This window comes from Agelaius tricolor, unplaced genomic scaffold (assembly GCF_023055355.1).
Source record: "Agelaius tricolor isolate 1412-34295 unplaced genomic scaffold, bAgeTri1.0.p SCAF_20, whole genome shotgun sequence".
NCBI classification, from domain to species: domain Eukaryota; kingdom Metazoa; phylum Chordata; class Aves; order Passeriformes; family Icteridae; genus Agelaius; species Agelaius tricolor.
Window position 1 is genome coordinate 3,830,324 of NW_027269280.1, and position 24,466 is coordinate 3,854,789.

Consider the following 24,466-nt stretch of genomic DNA (forward strand, 5'->3'; position numbering starts at 1 on the left):
ACCCGCGTCCGCTCGGGGCTCGGCCGGCTCCGCGCCCTGCCCCGTGTACGGGCGAGGCTCCGGTGCCACCGCGCTCCGGTGCCGGGGGTCCCGCAGCCCCCCGGGCGGAGCGGCGGCGCGGGGCGGGGCGCGGCGCGGGGCGATGACGGCGCGGGCGGTGACGCGGGGCGGGCCGCGCCGCGCTCGCGGGCCCGAGGCCGCCGTTGTTCGCGCTCCCCGCAGCGCCCGAAGGCCGCGGCCCCGCCGGGACCCCCATGTGAGCGGCGGGCGGCGCGGGGGGGCCGGCGCACCGCGACCCGCCGGGGCCACGGGGGAAGATGACATCGCGGAGGTGAGGCAGGAGCGGCGGCCGCGCCGGCGGGGAGGGCGGCGAGCAGGGGCCGCGGCTTCTGGGGGTGCGGGGACGGGGCTGCTCCCTGCGGGCGGGCAGGAGCCCCGGGAGCCGCCCTGGCAGCGCCCACCGCGCCCGTTCCCGCGGGGATGTCCCGGCTCCCGGAGCTCCCTCCCGTCGGTTCCCGGGGGATGTTCCCCTCCCGCAGCCCCCACCCCGCTCGTTCCCGGGGGATGTCCCCGCTCCCGGGTCCCGCTCCCCGCCCGTTCCCGGGGGAGCCTCCCGGTGGCTTCGAGTCTCTCCGAGCCCCGTTGGCGGCCGGAGCTGCCCCGGTGCCCCCGGTTTGGGGGGGTTCACGTGAATGTCCCCAGTGAGCGCTGGAGCCGAGGGGTGGATTGTAGGTGAGTGGGACCTGCTCAGCACCGGGGCCCAGTGTTCGTGTTCCATCGAGGGCCAGCAGCGCTGATTTCCCGGCCCTATAACACGGCCCGGCTACAAAACCCGTGTTCCTGAGCTCCCCGCACCTGAGTTCTTAATCACTTATCAGCGTTCACTCTAATTTCAAACCCTTGTGGCACTGCTAAAGCATGAGGACAAACAGCCAAAACCATTTCTTTGTTGTAGCTTCTCACTGTCCTTAATGGATTTTGATGTTTGGTACCCGGTGTCCTTTTGGGCTCAGAGGTTTGGGTAAATGTTGGGATTTAGGGGAGTTATTGTCATAGAAAATGCTATAAAGGTATTTATCATTTTTAACCGACCTATTCTGAGATTCCCAGAATGGTTTGGGTTGGAAGGAACCATAAATCTCATCCCATTCCATCCCCTGCCATGGGACACCTTCCACTATCCCAGATTGCTCCAAGCTCCAGCCTGACCTTGGACACTTCCAGGGATGGGGCAGCCACAGTTTCAATTGATTCCCCTCTATAAGTAATACCTATTCAATTATAATTTCTCCAAGGGTAAGTTCTCCTCTCTTTTCTCCTCAAGATGGTGAATCTAGGTGAATTGGTTTCAATCCATGGCCATTTTTAGTAGGATTTGGAGTTTTTTGAACTGTATGGAGGTTTTTTTAGTCTGTGTTGTGCTCTCTGGATGTCCCTGCTCACACTGGGAACAAGGTTACAAGTTACCTTTTGGCAGCACTGTGAACTTCCTCCTTGCCAGAATAATCCTGTTACTCTGCTCGGAGCCCTAAACTGTAACTTCTGAGGGAGACTGAAAAAAGCTGGGAAATATCAACTGATGAGCCTATAAATAGGAGTAATTAAAGTACCCGTCAGCACATCCCCAGTGCTGTGGCTGTGACAGATGAGACAGAACTGATTTCATCTCTCCTTTGCTCTTGCAAAGGTGATTAAAAACCCCAATCACTGCATGGAAAATTGTATTGATTTATTTCTTTTGGTTTGCTAAGAGAGAAATGTGCAGGCAGTGTGTGGCTTAGGGAGCACAGATCCTGCTGGACCATGATAACAAAAAAAGGGGATAATTGTGGATTTTCCATCATGGATTTTTTTCTTTTTCATCAGAAGTTTCCGTGCTTTGCTGATACCCCCTTGGTTTTGAGGGGTATCTTTCACTGCTTCCTTCCTTCCCAACATTCCCACCTTGCTGTGAGCTAATTATGGGCTGGCAGTGCTGTATCCCGAGCCCCTGAGTGGGAATTGCTGCAGGAGGGATGGTGAGGAGCCGCTCTGACGAGGGCGTGGGTTTGGGTGACTTCTGGGATTGTATTTACTGCCCTTGGCCGGGGCAGCTCTGCACCTGCTGCCACAGACATGGGCAGGGAAAAGAGGATAAAAAAGCCCAAAATGCATTCCATCCCTATAAAAGGAAGTGTGAGAGCAGGTCCTGGCTGAGGAGAGCGGGGGGGTGTCACTGGCTGTCCCCTCCCAGTTTGGAAGGGCTGCAGCCCCAAGGTTGGGAGCACAAGGGATGGCAGCGCTTCAAGGAGGATCCTCCTGGCGGCCGGAACCGCTGGCAGGGATCCCTGACACCCCCATTCTGCTATTTGGGGTGCCTGACAAATGCAGCTTCCTACTCAAAGCCAAAAATACAGAGCTGAGGGAGCAGGAGGACGAGGTGCCAGCAGAGCCAGAGTTACATAAAGTGCAAGAAACCCTCCCAGGTGTAGCCTGGCTTTGCTGCACTTGGCTTTTGGCATCTTTGTGTGGATGTGGGAGAGAGATTTTGGACCATCTGTAAGATTTTTGAACCATCTATTGTGTGTTTAAGCTCTCCTTTAAATGCTGGTTAAATAAAAGGTTATTTGGAGTTATCTCTGTGCATAAAATATTATTTTTCCTTTGCTGTAACAGCTCATGCACAGCTACTTCTTAAAGGTTCAGGGTGGGATACAGAAAATATTGCATTGGTTGAAGTTTATGGAATGCCAATATAATAAATCTGGAGAAGCAATCCCATTAATTTCTCCTCTGTCTGTTTAAACATTTTTTTGCTATAAACTCCAAAATTTACCAAGGTTTCTCTTGAATCCTGTGCATATTTAAAAAGCTTGCAAACTCTTCAGATTACTACTGCACATTTTTTGTTTGGTTTGGGTTTTTTGGTTTTTTTTTTCCTTTTGTTTTTGGTTTTTTTCCTAATGGAAGTAAAATTTTGGGAGTGGAAATGTGGTAAATATATGATCACCTTCTCCAGGCAACCTGTTGTGGGCTGAAATGTGTTATTTAATGTTCAGTTCATGCCAGGTACTGATGCTTGTGCAGTTTCTCTTGTGAGAACTTTCCTTGACCTTTGAGTAATAATTAGATAAATGTAACATTATTCATTAGTTCATTCCCATTTGCTGTGATAATTTGGAAGTATTTTTGAATGGTTTTTTCCATGTTCTGTGCATAAATTTGATATTTTCTGTGTTGTTCTTCAGTGGAAGATGGGGACTATTCACTAGATTTTCATGGTGCAAGTAGAATATTATGAACGAGGGGAAAAAAAGATTTCACAAGAATATTCATGCAATTTACTTCTGAAATGGATCCTAATTCCCCACTTGAATGACTCTCTGGAGATTTGGATTTTCTAGAATCCTAAAACTCCAGAACATTTCTGAAGAGAATGGTCTGGGGAAGACTTTGGTGGGAATATTGGCGACTTTTCAGTAGAGAAGGAATTGCTGCAACAATTGAAATAATAACCCTAAATTTAGACCTGTGCTCTCATATTTTGCTGATTTAGCAATTTAGCCTGAAATGCTGACTGGATCAGGAAGGATCAGGAATGCTGTTCCATTTTTCTGGATATTACACTCCTCTCTCTGTGATGAGCCTGACTGTGGAGTTTTTTGGATCTATTTTGCTGTACTTTGGAAAAACCCAGAGGTGAACAAAGAGGGGCAGGCTGGATTCTTTCAGCACACAACAATGAGGATTTAACTCTGAAAATTAAAGGTGATTTTTAATTGCCGAGTGCAAAGGTGACAGAGCTGAGGCTGGGGCGCTCACACCCAATGGTTTATTCTTAGAATTTTCTTTCTAAAATCCTCCCCAAGCCCTTTCATGCAGAACTCCTTCAGGGCTGCAATAAAAATGGGTAAATTCCAGATAAGAGCAGAGGCAGTGGTGACACCGAGCGCCTCCAAATAAGTCTCCAAAGTCAATGCCAGAGGTGGGGACGTGGAGCTGTTGGCCACAGCCCAGCCCCAGCTCTGCCTGGGCTCTGGGACAGTCATTGAGAGCAGTTTGTGGGTGGTGAGGATCAATGGGAGATTCCTCTGGGGTTGTATTTAAACAGGACAGATCCGACCCCGGCTCCACGTCCCTGGGAGGAAGAGCAGTGGGGTGTCCACGCAGGGAGTTCCTTCCTGACCCCCTCAGCTGTGCCCTAAACCATGAGGTTTTGTTCGGTTTTTAACCTTCGAAATGTTGTCAAGTGTCACTTTGGATGTTTTGTTTTATTTTTAGGTATTTTTCCTGTTTGTCTTTCGGTTTCTTTGTGTGCTGTGTTTTGCTGGAGTAAGGAAATACCACTTCTGGTCTGTGTTTATGTTGTGTACCTTTGATATCATTTTAATCCAGGCAGTCAGAGTGGGGATAAGTGTAATTCTTAGGCTTACAAATAAGTCATTCTTAGGCTTACAAAAAGTTGCAATATATAAAGTTGCAATGTGAAACTAATAATGAAACTTTATTAATTTAGGTGCAAAACTCACTTTGCAAGCTGTCGGATTGCTCTGTGTGAGTAAACTCTGAAAACCTGCTGTTTGTTTATTAACATTCTTTATTTTTAACCTCTTGTAGATGGTTTCATCCAAATATCACTGGGGTGGAGGCAGAAAACCTGCTGTTAACAAGAGGAGTCGATGGCAGCTTCTTGGCACGGCCCAGCAAAAGTAACCCAGGAGACTTCACACTCTCTGTTAGGTGAGTTTGGATCTTCCCAGTCTTGCCCCAGGTTGGTGATGATCTTAATTTATTGCTGTCCTGTGGAGAAAGAGCTGTGGATGAACTCCTTGAAAGAGGTGAAAGAACGCCCTGGTCACTTTTTAGTGTTGTTCACTTTTCCCTCTTCTTTTTCTCCCATTTTCCCTGAAGAGCTTCTCAAATACTTTTACCCAGCTCTGAATTGGAGGGGAGTGAATTCTGATTTTACAGCAGGACAAAAATGCTCAGGGGAGGCAGAAATAGGTTGATAGTAACATTGCTTTTAGCCCTTTAGAAATCCATTTGATCACCAACTGGAAGGAGCAGAGGTGTTGGGAATTAGTGATCCAGCAGGAAATCCAGACTCTCCTTGCACAGGAAAAGTCAGCAAGTTTTTAAGGGCAACTGTGGCTTTTTCAGCTTCCAAAATAGGCCTTCTGTGACAGTTGTCCCCTGACACTGCGTGGTAGGGATGGGGAAAAGACAGCAAGAGGAAGTAGATAAAGGAAAAGGGAAAAGTGGGATTGGTGATAAGAGTTGTGCTGCTTGGATACTTTGAGATAACAGGCCTTGTGGCACAGGAGGGGATTCCTGCTGGGAGCTGCTCTTCCTTAATATTAGAGACTGTGGCAGCAGGCAAAGGCAAATATTTCCTGAAGGAGAGACCTTGGGAGCTGGTGGGAATTCTGGAGAAAGGAGCAAACCAGCTCTGCTGGATCTCCAGAATATTCAACTTTCGCCCTCCACTTTGTGCTTTTGTGTGCAATTTTCTGTGGCTCTGGGGGGTTTCTGGTGGGGCTCCTGAGGCTGCAGAGTTTGTGCTGCCAGTTCCAGCACAGAGCTGTTCTCCTGCTCTCCCTGGCTGGTGGGCAGAGAAGCTGAAGCAGAGGAGCAGTAGCTCAGCTCTTCTGTAGTAGCTCCGTGCTGGAATTGTGAGTATGGATTTCTCCACCTCAGGCAGCACCAAATACAAAAGTGATTGATTGATTGATTGATTGATGGATTGATAAGCTGACTTGGGAAGGGGTTTTGTGTCCTGTCTTTCAAATCTTAGACGAACTGGAGCTGTGACCCACATCAAGATCCAGAACACAGGTGACTACTATGACCTCTATGGGGGAGAGAAGTTTGCCACGCTGGCTGAGCTGGTGCAGTACTACATGGAGCACCATGGGCAGCTCAAGGAAAAGAATGGAGATGTCATCGAGCTGAAATATCCCCTCAACTGTGCTGATCCCACCTCAGAAAGGTCAGAGGAGTGTCCTTGTGCTTCTTAATAAATGCTGTGTTTATCCCTCTTTACACTCAGCCTCCCTCTGGGAAAAGGGTGGCCACAACTTTGGATTTGTTTCAGGGAGGTTTCTTGCAAAATAGATGAATAAATGTGGTTAAAGGTGAAGCAATCTAAGCCTCAGAACCTGTTCCCTTCAGCATTCTTCCTTGGGTGGGACAGGACTGAAAGAGAGGGCATAATTCCCTTTATTTTTACTGGGAGAATGTTTAATCTGAGAAGTTCTCCTGATGTTGTTGCTGCTGCAAGGGATTCCCAGGGATATTTCTGGGCATAACATTTTGTGCTTTTCCTAGCAGTGGGTAGAAAGTGAAGGCTGCACAAATCCTCAGATTCCTCAAACTCCTGTTTTGAGGAGTGTGGGTAATAAGGAGAATTTGGGACTCTGGATGTGAGGAAATGTCAGGGGTCAGAACTAAACCAGCAGATACCTGTTTATTCCTAGAAGTGGAAAAAAAAAAGAGGAAAAATATTCAAATAAGTTCTCTCACTCCTCAGAATGGCTTAACAGAGGTGGGGAGGATTGATGGTTTTTTGGCCCTATTTCCTGAAGAATTGGGATTGCTGGGATTACCAGTTCCTAGTGGGATAGAAGGGTGAGGTCTCAAAAGTATGAGGTTTCCACAAGTTTATCAGGAAAGTTTCATGAAGGAAATAAGAGGAGAATGAATGCCTGGACTGAAGGGAAGGTTGGGGTGTAACCTGGTGTTTATTGGGATTGTTGTGAAGGATCCAAATCAAAGCTTCACTGGAAGCTTGTAGGAAACTCCATGGAAGTGCTTTGAAGTGTTTCTGTCCTCACTGATGTGCACCTGGACCCTTCCAAAGCTTATTTTATTTATTGTTTTTTACCAACTGAGGCTTTCCCTAGACCTGGCTGTTGCTGAGTGAACAGAAGGATTCAATTTCATGATAAACACCTGGAACAAATGGATTCAGCCGGAATGCTAAGCAGGGCGTCTCCCTCTGTGTCACTTCATTTCCAGGTGGTTTCACGGGCATCTCTCCGGGAGAGAAGCTGAGAAACTCCTGACAGAGAAAGGAAAACATGGCAGCTTCCTGGTGAGGGAGAGCCAGAGCCACCCTGGGGACTTTGTCCTTTCTGTGAGGACGGGGGATGACAAAGGAGAGAGCAACGACGGCAAATCCAAAGTGACGCACGTCATGATCCACTGCCAGGTAGGAGCAACAGGGAATCCATGGGCCCACGAGCTCTGGGTCCACTCCCCTTTTCCCTGGGCTTGCTGCAGGTCACCCCTTTGATCAAAATGTCTCCTTTGATGGCATCAAAACCTCAATATTTTTTGGCTGACTGGCTCCTGTCAGGGCCTTCTGGCTCCAATCACACTTTGCTGTGCTCAGGGAGCCTTTGCAGACTCCTGGATGGATTCTGTCAAAATAGGAGTGATTGGATAAATGGAGATCTATCCACAGATGGCTCTCTCCTGTCAGTTCAGGCAGTTACACCTGATGGATGATCAACAGTCTGTGGAAATGAGTGTTCACTCCAAGGAATGCCCTGAAATCTAAATCTTCTATTTAGTATAAGGTAGTTCTTCACTGAAATATTACTAAATTACAGTTTTGATATTTAATCTGTCTCCATGGGCTGCTATTTAAAAAATAATCATAGATTAAAAAAAAAAACAAACATGGATTTTTCTTATTCTCTTTTACTTCTATTGTACCCAAAGGAAATGCAATAACTAAATTGTATAAAAACACCTAAAATGCAGTAACAGAAGTAGTTTGGAGGTAGAAATGACCCACCAGGACTGTAAATGTTGAATTACCAGAATATGTTCATTTTTTCAAGAAAACCTCTCTGATTTGCAGTTAGCATTTATGCCTTTGAGGAAAATAATTTGGCATTTGCTTTCTTAAAATAGGGATGGTGCCAGGCAGCACCAGCCTTTCAGAACCCAATCATACACTTAATTTTGGAAATCAATTCAAATCCCTAATTCCTGGATTCTCATCCTGTAGCTCCAGAGCTGCCTGAACCCTGGTTCAGAGGGAATCAGCTCTCTAAAAAAAGCAGATAAACCAATTTTCAAGGAGATGGCAAAAAAGGAGATGTCCTGCAGTGCGTCTGTGTTTCTATTTATTAAACTTCTATCCTTTAGCAGAAGGATTTCAGTAGAGCCTTCTACACATAATTTTAGAGGTTCTTTCTGATGCAGGGCACAGCCTCGAGGTGCTGTGGCTGTGGGAAGTGCATTTATTTTGAGGAACTTTTGTCTTTTCAGGATCTCAAATATGACGTTGGTGGAGGGGAGAAGTTTGACTCTCTGACAGATCTGGTGGAGCATTACAAGAAGAACCCCATGGTGGAGACTTTGGGCACTGTGTTGCAGCTCAAACAGGTGAGAAGGACAGGCCACCCCTGAGCTTTGCCACCTCCAGAATATATGGTTGAAATGCAGCTTTTCCATATGTTCTGCAAGACTTTTTTTCTGAGGAAAAAAATGAGGAGTTAAACTTTGTTAAATGGATGAAAAAGTCATTTCAATGGGAACCATTTTTGTTAGGCCTGTGAAGGGATAGAGTGTTGTCTCTGATGTGCAGAATCTCCTGGTGTCATCCTGGTCTGTAAGAGTTGCAGGGCATGCCCAGAAATGAGGCAGTTTAATGCATTAAATAATTAAATGAATAATTAAATAAAAACTGTGACACTTTAAAAGCAACTGTTCACCGTCCCCTTCCTCACTGCCCTTTGCTCGAATCCCAAAACACTGACATCCAAAAAAATGCCTGGATCCTAAAATTCCCATTAAAATACCCTCATCTTAGGGGATTTGTGTCTGAGCTGTCTTTTCATGGCTGTTCTTGGCTGACCCTGTGCTGTTTGTGTGTGTCCCCAGCCCCTGAACACCACCCGGATCAACGCTGCCGAGATCGAGAGCCGAGTCAGGGAGCTCAGCAAACTGGCAGAGACCACGGATAAAGTCAAGCAGGGCTTCTGGGAAGAGTTTGAGGTGATTCCTTACATTCCAAGGAATGTTTCCTGCAGTGTTTCCTGCAGTGTTTCCCCCAGTGTTCACTCTCACCCTGCCAAAGTCACGCTGGGTTCTGCCTTCTTGGTGTTTCCTCCTCTCTGTCACCTCAGATCCCTGGTTTTGCTCCCATCTCCAGGGCTTTGCCAGCTCCATTCTTGTGGCTTGAAATATTTACCTTTTTTCCCTGATTCTCAGAGTGATTTTTATCCAGGATATCCTCCTGGATATCCTTCCCACCATGAGGGAGCCTCCTGTGTTTGTCCCACCAGGACAATCCTTCCAATTCCTTCTGCTGTTTGGGAAGCTGGGAGCCATTTCTTTAGGGACATTTCCATTTCTCAGACCATCCATTGTCCTTGTGGCTTTTTGATGCTCATTTTTGGGGATCTAAAAGCCATTGGGAAGTGGTAGAAAGCTCTGGGATGAAACAACAGGAATTATATGCATTTCTTGGACTTCTGGAGGTTTAATTTTGGTTTGTTTTGGTGTTTCATTTCTCTCTGTAGGCAAAATTCCAAGTTTTCTTCCCGAAAGAGTGTGTAGGGATAGGACAGGGGGGATGACTTCAAACTAGAAAAGGTTTAGATGGGGTATTGGGAAGAAATCCTTCCAGAATTTGGAAGAAACTCTTCCCAGAGAAGCTCTGGGTGCCCCATCCCTGGAAGTGTTAAACGCCAGATTGGCTGGGACTTGGAGCAACCTGGGACAGTGGAATGATTTGGGTTGTGAGGGACCTTAAATCCCATCCTGCCCACCCCTGCCATGGCCTGGGACACTTTCCACTATTCCAGGTGGCTCCAAGCCCCATCCAGCCTGGTCTGGAACACTCCATGCTGGATTGGTTTATACCTCACACACAAAACCACCAGTGGAGTCTGGAATTCCACCAGCAGATGGCAACAGGAAACTGGGAAGAGCTCCAGAGGGAGCTCCGGAGAGGCTGGTGTGAGAAACTTCCTGAATAGTGATGGATTTGCAAAGTGACCATCCTTGGAGAAACCCTCTTTGATCAGAAATATCCATTAGCTAAACGTGCTGGCCAGTGTGCTCTGATTATTGCCAGGAGAAGGAAAATGAATCCATGAAAAGTGAAGGAATTAACACAGAGGTGTGTGAGGGGAGTGTCAGATGGTGAAGTGATGGTGTTGGGAAATGAGAAAATGAGGATTGAGCTTTCTCCTTTCCCTTTCCAGAGAGAGGGGGACAGTCCTTGGTGCAGGGCTGCTGGATGGTCAGAATGGCCAGAATTCCATCTGGAGAGGGAAGGAAGCCAGCAGAGGTCGTGTGTGTGGGAAGGGATTGTTGCTTTGGCAAAATGCAACTGAGCTGTTAATTCACAGTTCTTTCCTGACCTCTGGTTCACGTTGAAAAATTTCTCTTGGAGTGGATTTCTCAGTGTTTTCCTTACAGCAGGAAAAGTCTAGCAGGAAAAGCAAATAAAGGAAGGATTTCACGTGTGGGACATTGCACTTCTTTTTCCCCTTTGCTGCTGTCCCTGAGGTCGGCACTAACCCTCATTTTTTTGGGAATGAAGCCCTCTCCAGGCAGTTTTAGTGCCCTGTTTTCCATTGCCCTCAGGGAAGCTCCAGCTGTCCCCCATGGTGGCAGGAGGGGGGAGCACACTCCAGGCTGCCCATGGATCCCTGTCTGTGCCGTTCAGGAGCTGCCAGCCCAGATGGTGAATTTAAATTACTTGTCTCCAGGCAGGAATGAGCCTCTTGTCCCAGGAAGCACCAGACAGGAATGTTGACAGCCCTTGTAGTGTTTTTCCTTCTGAAAAATGGTTATTTCTGAGCTTAGTGCTGGGATGTTGCAGTGAAGTGGAGGAGGATGTTCAGATTTATGGCTGTGTTGTTCCAGCTCTGAATGGGCTTGTTGGGAGTCACTGCTGCTCGTGGATCTCTCCTCAGGGATGCTCCAAGCAATGATAATTAACTCTAGGAAGGAAGATGTGGTTTCCACACACATTTAATTGCTCCAATTCTTTAACTGGCTGGGAAGGTTTAGCTCTCAGTCCTTTTGCCTGGAATTCCACAGGCAATGCTTTGGGGGCTGTTTCCTGCCCTTTGTCACAAGCTTGAAACTTTGCATCTCTTAAATTTCTTTTGCTTTCCCTGCCTTTAGGATCAGCCTGATTATCCAAGGTCATTGAGTGAGGGAGTATCAGACTGGGACAGGAGTGAGCAAATGTGCCAGGTTAAAAACCAGCAAGAGTCTGGAGGGTGGGAATGATGAGGGGAGCAGCTTCCAAAACCCGAGTGTTCCTTTTAGTGAGGCCAGAACTGCTTTGGGGATGAAAACTTGGAGCAAAGCATTGGGATCCTGGTGCCTCCAGCTCCTGGGAGCTTTGGGAGTGGGGAGATTTGCCATGAGCAGCCTGGCTGTGCAAGTGTTGAATTGCTGCTGTCCCTGGGACATTGTGTTCCAGAAATCCCCACTCCAGCTTGTTCCTTCACTGGGATAATTTATGGATAAATAAATTATGGGTAACTCATCACTTAATGCCCCTCTGCTCCCTTTTCTCTGGGATTGCTGTGAGCATGGGCCAGTCCATCCTGCTTTTTTTGAGCCCCCCTGTCTGTGCTCTCCCCTCAGACCTTGCAGCAGCAGGAATGCAAACTCCTCTACAGCCGTAAGGAAGGGCAGCGCCAGGAAAACAAGAACAAAAATAGATACAAAAACATTTTACCCTGTAAGTATCGACCCTTCCATGCCATTTAATGTTACTCTGGTTTATTTTCCTCATTAATACAGGGTTAATTAAGTACCACTGGCCTTTGGCTTCTCTTTAATGATAATTTCCCCTCTTATCAGGATTATCCAGTGATTTCCAATTTGGGTTCACACATTTGCACTTTGTAGATATTTGTAATATTGGTTTTTATCTTCATTTAAAAGCCTCATATCCCTCAAATCAACAGGCTGGAATACTTAAATTTAAGAGGATTAATTTGGGGGCCAGAACTGCAACATGCCAATCCCAAGGCTTTGCCCTGACTTGGTGTTTGATTATTCCTGAATTCCCAGGACATGGACGTGTTTTGGTCCAGCTGATCACAGCCACTTGTTTAAAGGAATCAAAACAGGCAATTTGGAGTTTTCTGATCACTTATTTACTAAGATTGATAATTAATTAATAGCTGCTATGTGGTCACATCTGTGGAATGCAAGTGCTTGACATCCATGTGTGTTTTTGCAGTTGATCACACCAGAGTTGTTCTCCACGATGGGGATCCCAATGAACCTGTTTCAGACTATATCAATGCTAATATTATTATGGTGAGTGCATTCCCACCTCCTCTTCCCTAAATCCAAGGGAATCTTGTCACACACCATTTATTCAATTACTGGTTTGTTGTTTTTTTTCCCCTCTAGCCCGAGTTTGAAACCAAGTGCAACAACTCAAAGCCAAAAAAAAGTTACATAGCTACCCAGGGCTGCCTGCAGAACACAGTGAATGATTTCTGGAGGATGGTGTTCCAGGAGAATTCCAGAGTTATTGTCATGACCACGAAAGAAGTGGAAAGAGGAAAGGTAAAACCAGACTCCAGCTGGCTTTGGGAAAGGCCCTGGCATTTAAGTACAAGCAGGAGCTGGTCTGACAGGGATAAATTGATTTATGGCTGGACTCTGCTGTGGCACAGGATTCCTTGGAATTCTGGAAGGTGCTGAGTGTCCTTTTTTTATTGGTGTCTGTGGGAATTGGGGATGGATTCCTGTCACATCAAGCCTCCCTTTTTTAAAGTTTGCCTGCTGAAATTTCAGCTGCTGGATGTGAATCTCCGTATGTCAAACTTAGGGAAGGAGGCACTGGGATGGGAGATGTGGCCAAGCAGGAATTCTGGGTGCTTGAAGGGAAAAATTCCCTGCTCCTGCAGCAGAAGTCCTGGCATTGATTTTAGCTCATTAAGCCTGGATGGACCTCCCTAAAAAAGCAGAATTGTGGGATTTTATTATTATAAGAGTGAACACAGAGATGCTGCTGCTTAGCTGGGAACTGCCCTGGCAGGATTTCATGCTCTGAAAGAGGAATTTTCCCTGCAATGGTGTATCCCAAAAATCTCCACTTCCCTTTGGAGTACAGGAATCTTGTCTTGCTCCCTGGCCTCTGGCAAACCTGGGGATATTTTCATTTATTTCTGGTTTCTAATGACACAAGGCAGGAAAGAATAGGAGTAGTTGGACATTGCTATCCTGGCAGCAGCCACACACACTTCCTGGGGTTTGTAAGGATTTATCTTTGGAATTTGTTCCTTCTGATCTTTTTTCTGTTTGATAAACACTTTCTATTCTCTCTCCTGTTCTTTTTAAGTTTCCCTGCTTCTTCCACACACTATTGTCCACGTTTTTACCTTTTTCCCATATTCCCATTATCTGTTTTTGAATAGAAAGCTGTTGCCTTTTTAGGGGAGCATCGTTTGTGGAAAAAAAAATCAAATTAAAAACTGAAGTTTTTTCTGTAAGTGAGTGATGATTGCAGGGGGGCCTCACCCCCAGGAGCTCTGTGTGTGTGGACTGAAGACAAATAACAGAAAATTTTACAGGATTCTCTCCCTAACTGAGGTGTCAAAGCTGCCACTGGTCCTGTTTGTTGGAGCCATTAGACTTTGTCTTGTTTTAAGTCTTGTTTTAATTTTTTTTTTAAGTCTTTGTAAAGTTCTGCCGCTTCATCACCCTGATAAAGGGACAGGATTTGTGTTTCCTTCCTTTGAATTCACTGACAGAGGGAGAAGCTCCCCCTTCCCAGTGATAATCTTTGTTTTGGAAGAGGAGAAATAAATTATGGAGCTGACTTGAATCCACCTTTCTTCCTTCAAGTTATTTATTATTTTTTTAAGAACCTCCTGAATGGCCTCTGCTCCTCTGCAGCTTCTCCATTTTTTTTTCCCCAAAGTTTGCTCAGCCCTTTTGCTGCAGAAAACACTTCAATTCATCAGTGCTGCATTGCTGCTTCTTTCTGTACCCTTGATTGTTCTGTGATGCCTATTTCACTTCTTACAGAATTGCAAATACCAGTCCTGGTATCAAATCAAAGCTTTTTTATCTCAGGCCAAGCTGTTTGCAGGAAGAGAGAACCTTTGCAGCAGAGCTGCCTCCATAGCCTGAGGAAGGAGGAACTGTGGAACATCCCAGCCCTGCATCAAGTCCTGGATGTGCTTTAAAGTGCAGAAGCAGCAAATCCTTAGAAATTAAAGGGGTTTTGGGCTTTTGGAGGCAGTTCAGCAACCCAGCCCTGCAGAGTAAAGCTTATTTTAACATCATCATCAGACTTGCTCTACCAACTGCTCAGAGCTCTGCATTGAAAACTGCAAAGTTATTTCTGCTGGCACCCCCCAAAAATCAGCGTATTTGCTTCAGTTTCAGAGTATTTGCTTCAGTTTCTCCCCTTGTGACAGGGAAAGAAGGGCAAAAATAGCAGGAAAGCATCTTGTTGCCTACGTGGGCATGTGTGCAGCCATCTTCCTCTGCCTTGGGCTGGCAGAAGGAGCTTCCCTGGGCCATGTTTTTTTCCTGAATATTCAGAATAACTGCAAATAGACCCTCTTGCTTTGTAGGACTTGGTGTTTGGTCTGTGTTTGCTCTTGCTAGAAGCTGCTCCTACAGTAATTTCTGCTTTGATGCTGCATTCCCAGGAGTTGCTCTTTCCTGACCTGTCACAGGAGCCAAATCCAAGTGCTGACAGGTGAATCCATTCCTCAGGGGATGGAATTCATCCCTGGGCAGAGATAATCTTGGTGGAGCAGCAGCACACCAAAAACTGCATTTCAGAACCTATAGACCCATGAACTGCTCCCTTTGCAGGAGCCTGAGCCCACATTGGTGATGGACCCAGAGCTGTGTCAGCCCTTCCCTCTGCAAGCCATGGAAAAGCAAATATCCAAGTTGTATTTTCACTGGGAATGATTTATACCTTTGACCTTTCTTCTTTTGCAGCCTGTAGGGTTTGGGCTGTGGGACTGAATTCTGGTGGAATTTTGCATTTTCAGACCTGTGACTGGGGGTACAAAAAGCATGATTTTAATCTCCAGCTTTTGAAAATATCCAGGCACAAAATATCCCAAAAATGTGCTAAGAGGAGAGGTGACCTGTACCTGTCTGCAATTATCCAGTGGCTGTGATGGAGAGGAGAAACTTCCCATTAAAATGATCTTCACCTCATCAGCTGATTGTCCTCTGTGGACTCTGAAACAAAAGCTTCAGGGTTGAATTAATCAGTTTGCAAAGCAGCTTTTTTTTTTTTTTTCCTGCCTGATTATTCCTTTTCTTTTTGTTGTTATTTTTTGTTGTTTGTTTTTTTTTTATATAATTTGAAATCTTGCAGAGTAAGTGTGTGAAGTACTGGCCAGATGAATACTCCCTGAAGGAGTACGGGGTGATGCGTGTCCGGAACGTGAAGGAGAGTGCAGCCCACGACTACACCCTGAGAGAGCTGAAACTTTCCAAAGTTGGCCAGGTGAGTACAAGAACAGCTCTGCCCTTTTAGCTCAGCTTGTGGATCACCAAAGGGAAAAAATGTCAGGATTAGCCCATTTCTCTGGAATCAATAAAAGCACTCGGAGGTGAATAAATGGAGCCCTGCCTTTCTTTGAAGCTCCATGTTCAGTTCCATCCGTCTCTCTCTTTGCCCTTGGGATAATTGAAGATTTTCCTACCTAAGCAGCTTTTGGCAGGGGAGGAACTGCTGCAGAGCTTGCAGGGAGTCAGGGAGGAGGGAAAATGCTTTTAACTGAGGACACTTCAATCCAGCCTGGCATTTGCTCCCTCGTGGAAATGGTTGCACTGAAAGGAAGAGTTGTGTGTGGGTCTGGGGTGTGGAAAATTCGTTGAAGGGAAGGGATAAAAAAGGTGAGAAAACTGTGTGGAAATGGCAATTCCTGTTAAGGAGCAGTTTGGATCAGGGAGGAGAAGCAAAGCAGGGGAATTGGGGATGGATTCCTGTCACATCAAACCTCCCTTTTTTAAGGTTTTCCTGCTGAAATTTCAGCTGCTGGATGTGAATCTCTGTATGTGAAACTTAGGGAAGGAGGCACTGGGATGGGAGATGTGGCCAAGCAGGAATTCTGGGTGCTTGAAGGGAAAAATTCCCTGCTCCTGCAGCAAAAGTCCTGGCATTGATTTTAGCTCATCAAGACCTCCCTAAAAAAGCAGAATTATGGGATTTTATTATTATAAGAGTGAACACAGAGATGCTGCTTCTTAGCTGGGAACTGCCCTGGCAGGATTTAATGCTCTGAAAGAGGAATTTTCCCTGCAATGGTGTATCCCAAAAATCTCCACTTCCCTTTGGAGTACAGCAATCTTGTCTTGCTCCTTGGCCTCTGGGATATTTAATGTGGAGGATTTAATGACTGATGCACCAGGCCAGGAAGAACCCTGCCTTATCCCCTCCTTTGGGATTTGCGGGGCGCTGTGCTCAGGTTGGATCTGGGGGAGGACTGTGCCCCATTTTCTGTGGGTTTTGAGCAGCAGGGTTTGTGTCCCTGTGCTGCAGGGGAACACGGAGAGGACAGTGTGGCAGTACCACTTCCGCACCTGGCCCGACCACGGCGTCCCCAGCGACCCCGGAGGCGTCCTGGACTTCCTGGAGGAGGTGCACCACAAGCAGGAGAGCATCCCCGACGCTGGACCTGTCGTGGTCCACTGCAGGTCAGGCTCCTGCCACTCCTCCTTTCGGCCCAGGGAACTGAGGCCTTTATAAAGAACAACTTTCCCTGGGAGTTGCCCAGAATTCCCCATTTTCTGTCTGTACAATGTCACATCCTGGGTGGGTGGGGTCCCCTTGGGAAGGGATTTCAGGCTGTGAACCTTTGGATAAATGAAAATTTGTGCTGTTGGATGAGAAGGTGGGACCAGACCTGGCTGGGGCATTTCAAGTGCAGGATCATGGGAATTCTGGCATCCCAACCCACCTATGAGAGCTCTGTCCTTTTTGGGTGTTCCCAGCTTGTAAATGATATCATTTTTAGGCAGAGAAATACTAGATCTGACCTTACAGTTTTTTTTCTGATTCAGGAGTGTTTATAAACACTGAAGGACAGAAGTGCTGATTTCTGTGCCTTCCCTGGGGTCTCTGGTTTGACTGTGGCTGTAATTTGGAAGTCTCCTGTCTCCTAATGCCAGAATTCTTTTGCCTGGGGTTTTGCTGTGCATTCAGAAAAAGCAAAACAATAAAATTCCTTTCCCCCCCCCCCCCCCCCCCCCTTTCTTCCAGTGCTGGGATTGGTCGAACAGGAACTTTCATTGTCATTGACATCCTCATTGACATCATCCGAGAGAAAGGTACCTTTAACCCTTTGATTTCCCTGCCTTTAACCCTTTGGTTTCCCTGCCTGCTCGCGGATCCACCCCAGGAACGCTGACGGAGGATCCAGGTGAGCTCCACCCTCACCGTGGTTCTTTCCCTGCTCTCCCCAATGCCGTGGATGTGCCCAGGGGTGGACTGTGACATCGATGTCCCCAAGACCATCCAGATGGTGAGGTCCCAGCGCTCAGGGATGGTGCAGACAGAGGCCCAGTACAGGTTCATTTACATGGCAGTGCAGCACTACATCGAGACCCTCCAGCGCAGGATCGAGGAGGAGCAGGTGGGTCCACCCCAGAGATCCAACAGGAATGTGGCAGGATCCCAGCAGGGAGCAGCAGTGCTGGGGATTTCTGAGGGGGTTGCGTTGTGGGAAGGCTGGGTCTGAAGGTGTGAGCTGTCTCCTGTATTTCAGTTCATTGTGCTTAAGAATTAATTGTTAGGTGGAATCCTCTCCTTAAAATACCAAGTGGAATCCTCTCCTTAAATTTGGTGGTATCCTCTCCTTACGTTATCAGGTGGAATCCTCTCCTTTCGTTATCAGATGGGATCCTGTCCTTAAATTATTAAGTGGAATCCTGTCCTTAAATTATCAGGTGAAATCTTAAAACATTGTGTGGAATCCTCTCCCTAAATTATCAAGTGAAATCCTCTCCTTAAATTAAGTGGAATCTTCTCCTTAAATTAAGTGGAATCTTCTCCTTAAATTAAGTGGAATCTTCTCCTTAAATTATCAAGTGGAATCTTCTCCTTAAATTATCAAGTGGAATCCTTTTCTTAAAATAGCAGTGGAATCCTCTCCTTAAATTTGGTGGTATCCTCTCCTTACATTATTGGATGGGATCCTCTCCTTAAATAAAGTGGAATCCTCTCCTTACATTATCAAGTGGAATCCTCTCCTTAAATTATCAGGTGAAATCTTCTTAAAACATTGTGTGGAATCCTCTCCCTAAATTATCAAGTGGAATCCTCTCCCTAAATTATCAAGTGGAATCCTCTCCTTAAATTAAGTAGAATCCTCTCCTTGAATTAAGTGGAATCCTCTCCTTAAATCAATTGGAATCCACTCCCTAAATTATCAAGTGGAATCCTCTCCTTACATTACTGAGTGCAATCCTGTCCTTAAATTACTGAGTGGAATTTTCTCTTTAAAATACGAGGTGGAATTCTCTCCTTAATTTAAGTGGAATTCTCTCCTACCCTCCCTGTCCCCAGCCCTGCCCCCAGATCTCAAATTTCCTTCCTGTTATCAAATTTCCTGTGGAGGAAGAATAAAAGATAAGGGTCTGTTAATTAAAGCAGAACCTCGTGCTCTATGTGTTTTAAAGAGAGTTCAGAGCTTGTTCCCTGCATTCCTCAAAGGGGAAAATCAAATGCTGATCACTCCAGTTCCAATTTTGGGAGTTCATGGGTAGGAAATCAGTTTATTGGAGTGGAAAATGAAGGGGTGAGTGTGGTGGTCCAACAAAAAGCGCTTCCAGGAGTGTGGTGGGATCAGAAATGTTTGGGAATAAGTGGTGACAGCCACAGAGACCTTCCCCTGCCCCTTCCTGTTCAGGGAATTCCTTGCTCTCCAGTTCTGGGGGGTTTTACAGCAGTTTCCTGGTTTTGTGATAAAGAGCTGATGTTTTCTCCTTGTCCCTGCTGCTCCCTGCCCTGACCTCAGAGCAGTTGGGATTTGTACCTTTTGCTTTCTGTGCTAATTAGTCCATATTTTTACTCTTTTAGTATCTTTTTCCCTGCTGGGGACTTTCCAACACTTAGTGAGTTAGTTCCTCTTTATCAGCTGGTTCCTACAAAATGGCCTTGTGGTCCATCCCACAAATCCTGCATTCCATGTGTCCACCAATGCATCCATCCCACAAATCCTGCATTCCATGTGTCCACCAATGCATCCATCCCACAAATCCTGCATTCCATGTGTCCACCAATCCATTCATCCCACAAATCCTGCCTTCCATGTGTCCACCAATCCATCCATCCATCCATCCATCCATCCATCCATCCATCCATCCCACAAATCCTGCCTTCCATGTGTCCACCAATCCATTCATCCCACAAATCCTGCCTTCCGTGTATCCATCCATGTATCCATCCATCCCACAAATCCTGCCTTCCATGTGTCCACCAATCCATCCATCCCACAAATCCTGCATTCCATGTGTCCACCAATCCATCCATCCCACAAATCCTGCCTTCCATGTGTCCACCAATCCATCCATCCCACAAATCCTGCCTTCCATGTGTCCACCAGTCCACCTCTATCTCCCAGACTTTGTTCAATGAAGCAAATCCAGGTTTGCTCAACAAAACTTTTCCCAAGCTGTGTTCCCACAAACTGCTCAGGACAGCTTTGTCATAAATCCTGGCTAAGAGGGGTTTAAGAATCAGCAGAATGAGCTGAGGGAGTTTCAGGAGACCATCCTGGAAAAGCTTCAATCCCAGGAATGTTCTTAATGGGAATTCAGGAGCCAGAACTCCCCGGAGGCTCCTGCCTCTGCTGTGAGGTTGGGTCAGCCCTCAGGACTTGTTGCAGCATTAAAAAACCCCAAATAAACCCACAGACCCCTCCCCAAGCCTCAAATTCTCTGCAAAACTTCCATTTCTGCCTTGTAGGTTTCAGTGTTTGCAGGCATTGTGGATGCCTGGGAAAAGGAAAAATCCATCTCCCGTTTCTCTCCCAGCGTGGTTCCCTGGCAGGATCTGGAGCTGGGTGCCAGCACAATTGGCTGCAGCCTGGAGCATATGTGCAGAATCCAAATAACAGCTTGGCTGCTTTTTATATCAAACCTAATGGGCTCAGATATTATTTTATTAGAGCTCCTGCAAACAATGGTGTTGCTCTGTTGGCCCCAGCTCTGAGCTGGAAATGAGGTCAGTGGGAAGCCCACTGGCTGCTCAAGAATGAAATGGGGAGTGTTCTGCCAAGGAGAGGAGGGTTGAGTACATTCAGAGGGTTGGTGTGTCCTGCTGGAGATGGTGGGATGGGGGAAAATGGGGATTTTCAGCTTCAGGTGTGCTCAGTGATGTGTTCACTGCAGGACTGAGCTCTCTCCTCCCAGATAAACCTAAAAGCACCCATGGGTATCTCCTTGTGGAATTGCTGCACTGTCCCAATGAATGGCTGCTGGGATTAACCCCAAACCTGGCTTTGTGTTGTGTGTTTTGCTTCACAGAAGAGCAAGAGGAAAGGCCACGAGTACACAAACATTAAATATTCCTTATCGGACCAGACGGGCGGGGATCAGAGCCCTCTCCCCCCCTGCACCCCAACCCCAACGTGTCCAGAGTAAGTCCAGTCCTGCCCTCAGTTCTTGAGCTCCTCTCTCTCATCTTCAGAGACCTCAGACAAGTCTGAGTTACCCCAGAACCTGCCCTGTTGTGCTGGGCTTTCCTCTGAAAATAAACCAAGTGAAATTAATTGTGCCTGAATTGTGGGGGGTGTATTATAGGATTTTTTTTGTGTGTATTATAGGATTTTTTTTTTTTTGGTGGGACTCTAAATCCTGATTTCATTTCAGAATGAGAGAAGATAGTGCTAGAGTATATGAAAATGTGGGGCTGATGCAGCAGCAGAAGAGTTTCAGATGAGAAGATGTTCAGAGCCTTCCAGGCCAAGGCAGGTGTGTATGGCCACAGGAGGGGCTGTGTCCAGCCTGGCTTGGGAGAAAATGCCCCCAAAAATGCCCAGAATGCTTGGAATTGATCCCCACAGGGTGCCTGAGTTCCAAAAGCTAATTTAAATTTAATTTTAATGACCTTTATACACAATCTCACCTTTTCCTGCCAAAGCACCCACACAAGTTTCTAAGCCAGGGCTGAGACTTTGGGTTGAGTTTAAGCTTTATTGAGTCCAAACTGAGCACTTCTGTACAATGCCTGAATAAGAAACAACTGCTGGGTTTTTTGGTTTTTTTCCTCAATAATTCTTCATTTTTTTTTTCCTTTCCCAGACATGAAAATGGTTTTTAAAAAGGTCAAGAAAGAGATGGAAGAAGCTTCACGTGAGCAGTGAACTCTGAGGGCTTGGTACCTTTTTATTTACGGTTTTAATCCTTCAGTAGGCAAAACTTCAGAGCATCTAAAGATTGTTTTTATCTCTTCTCTCCAATTTCCAATTGCTCATTTTCCAAATAAAAGGAAATCCTTTCTACAAGGTAGACAATTACTTTGTAGAGTCAGTTTTGAATCCTGCAAACTGTTGGACTGTCATCCATTTGTTTTTTTAAATAGTATTTTGGTTTCACAGTATGGCTGTTAGTGGGGTTTATTTTTTTTTTTCCTTATTTGAGCAGTTGTGGGGTTTTTGGGGGGGCACTGGGTGGGGGGTGGGTGGTGGGAGAGCAATGTCATGGATAAATCCATGCCATGAAATGTAAAATACTGATGGGAACAATGTGGATTGTTGGAAAACAGTGGATCACCAGCGTGAATAGAACCAAGTGCATGATCAAATTAGTCCTGATACATTTCAAACTCAGACTGAGCTTCCTGGGGTGAGCAGTTCTATGAGATGAAGGTGCTTTTTTTGTGATAATTGGTGGCTTTGATTCCGATTTCGCTGTGTGGCTGGATGGGCTGTTTTGGAGGAATTTATGCAAAGTTGTTTTTACATCAAACAAAGTTTCTTTTCCGTGATCTGTGCCCAGAATAGGAATTCCTTGTGTCCTTCAGGAGACTCAGTGACCTGGGGGTGGTTTGTGAGGACACTCTGTGGTGACTTTGTGCTCAGTTAAATGAGACTGAACCGGTAGAATTCAGGTATTAATTAAGGAGTTGCAGGATGTTAAACCCAGTGAAACCAGTAACCCCTGCTGGTGTCAGGGAGCCCTCCTGCCCCTGTGCTGGGGAAGTGGGAGCTGTGGAGGAGCCTCCTGGATTTTTAGGGAAGGAAGGAAGGAAGGAAGGATCCCAGGATTCCTGGTGGGACAGGAGCAGTAAGGCCACGCTGGGGGCACTGTCCCACCCCAAGTGCCTTTGGGAGCTGCCTGCACCTTCCTGGCCCAGTGCATGGAAAACCCCCTGGAACCACTTGTAGGGAGACAAAGCCTCTTCCAGAGACCCCCCAAGGAAGATCTGCTGAGCTTCCATGTAACTCCTTCCCCTGGCTCTGTCCTGGACCAGCAGCTCCCCTTGGGGCTGTGGATGGCAGGGAGTGGGATCTGGTGTCCTCCCAGCACCTTGTCCCTGGTTTTGGGGACATTCTGGGACTTCAGTGGTGTTGAGGTGTGATTCCCATCCCCACAGAGGGTGCCTGACCTTCCTGTGTGGCTGGATGGGGTTACTGGCCTTGCTGTGCTGGTGGAATCCTGCTGGAGCCTGGAATGTGATTAATGCAGCTTTGGGAGGTGCCATCACCTGGGCCTGAGTGCTTTGCAAATCCCAGTATTTGAGCACTTTGTTTGGACTGAATGAAGGTGCTTCATTAATATTAAGCAGAATTTTGTTCCTTGGCCTCTTGTCCTTTTTGTCTTTGGGGGCTTTGGGACTTGATTTTTTTGGAACTCCTGTCACCAGCACACCATAAATGTGCTTGACTGTCACGGCCTTATGCTCTAGCCCTAAATCCTTGTGCCCTTCCTAGGTTGGAGTAGATGATGAGCAGAGAGAAATGTGGGATTTGGTAGTGAGATTATTCCTGTTCTCCATCCCCTGCCAGCCTGTCCCTGTTCCCAGCTCCCTCCTGCTGAACAGGCATCACTTGGAAGTGTTGACACTTGCATGGAGTAATTAAATATTTGCCTCAAGCTCTGTGCAAAGTCAAATTCTGCACTTCAGAGGTTGGGGACACAGCCAGGTGGGTTTTGGAGCTGCTCTGCTCCAAACTGAGAAGTCAGGAGAAAGGAGGGAAGGATCCTGAGGGAATCTCAACTCTGTGCACTCAGTTCATGTGAAGTGTCTTAGAAGCTGGACCTGTGCAAGCAGCAATCAGCACACTGGGGCCTCCTGACCTCGTTCAGAGCCTGCCTCTGGAGGGGTTTGTTTGGAATTGTTCTCCTTGGGAGCAGGGAGCTCTTGTGCAGAGTGTGTGGGAATCCTGGGGAGCACAGGGTGGGGAATGTCAGTGAGGGGGGAGCAGGATCTGCGAGATGGTGACTAAAGGAATAAATTCTCCTTTCTGAGCCCCTGGTGGGTCCTGGTGGGCACCAAAGGGGAGCGCCTGCACCCTAAAATCTGTCCCCAGGGACAGGAAGGGTTCTTGAAGCATCTCCTGCGTGAATTCCAGCAAATAACTTTGGGGTTCTGGCAGATGAAGCTACAAAGAGAGAAGCATCCTTTGGTTCAGGGGCGATCAGTGGATGGGATTCAGGGATTGCCAGGTTTAGGGAATTCAGCTGGAAGCTGTGCTGGCTGAGCTTGTTCTGGAGCAGGGATGGGAAAGGGATCCCAGGGTTCTCTTGGAGGAGCCTTTGTCCCACGAGGGAAATTCACCCCAACTCCCAAGGCACAGTGATTGATGCCAGTGTGGATTTGCTGCAGACTTCATTTACTGAATGTTTTAGAGAAATACGCTTTAATTTCAGCTAACTCCTGTTAGGCCTGATTGGTTCTATTAATCCTGACCAAACTTTCCTTTTTTCCTCCTAAAAGATGTGTTTGAGAGACGATTAACCAGGACACAGCTAACAAAGGTATCCAACCTGTTCCCTTTTTTTTTTGTTGTAGGGCTGAGGGAATTTGCAGCTGGGACTAAGATGTGTTGTCAGGGTTAGATTTTCTACCCATAACTCCATTATTTCAAATTAATTGTTCATTTCTCCCTTTTCAATAGTGAAAGGTAATGAATAATTTCAAGCCTGTTTATTTATGACATTACTGTGATTTTTTTTTTATTGCAGTACTAAAGACTAATGAAAAAGGATCTTATTAGGTGGAATAGGCCTTGCATTTATTTTTTTTTTCCTGCAATGTATGAAGTATTGTACCAGAGTATTAAATGAAATGTAATATTTTATTGCAAAATTTCTATCCTTTAGAAGGAATACATTTAGGATGTCATCAATTTGATGTGAATCATGTAAATGTTGAGAAATGAGCTGTTTATTCTACATCTGGTGTTTCAAAAAAGATTTTACCTCTTGCCTTTTGCCCACAGTCTGTAGCCCATTTACAGTTGTCAAAATGTGACATTAAATAATAGTTCCTGTATAGAAA

At 46.4% G+C, this 24,466-nt stretch overlaps 1 protein-coding gene across 1 annotated transcript; it reads left to right on the forward strand.

Moving 5' to 3' along the window:
• The first annotated feature begins 145 nt into the window (after positions 1–145).
• Positions 146–24,466, forward strand: PTPN11 (protein tyrosine phosphatase non-receptor type 11). Its single transcript, XM_071445171.1, has 16 exons — positions 146–331; positions 4,597–4,719; positions 5,774–5,968; positions 6,997–7,189; positions 8,260–8,376; positions 8,875–8,988; positions 11,605–11,701; positions 12,209–12,288; positions 12,385–12,543; positions 15,332–15,463; positions 16,502–16,656; positions 17,222–17,289; positions 17,443–17,594; positions 20,488–20,600; positions 20,833–20,934; positions 21,265–24,466. The coding sequence occupies exons 1-15, from the start codon at positions 318–320 to the stop codon at positions 20,900–20,902; spliced, it is 1,782 nt and encodes a 593-aa protein (XP_071301272.1). The 5' UTR covers positions 146–317; the 3' UTR covers positions 20,903–20,934; positions 21,265–24,466.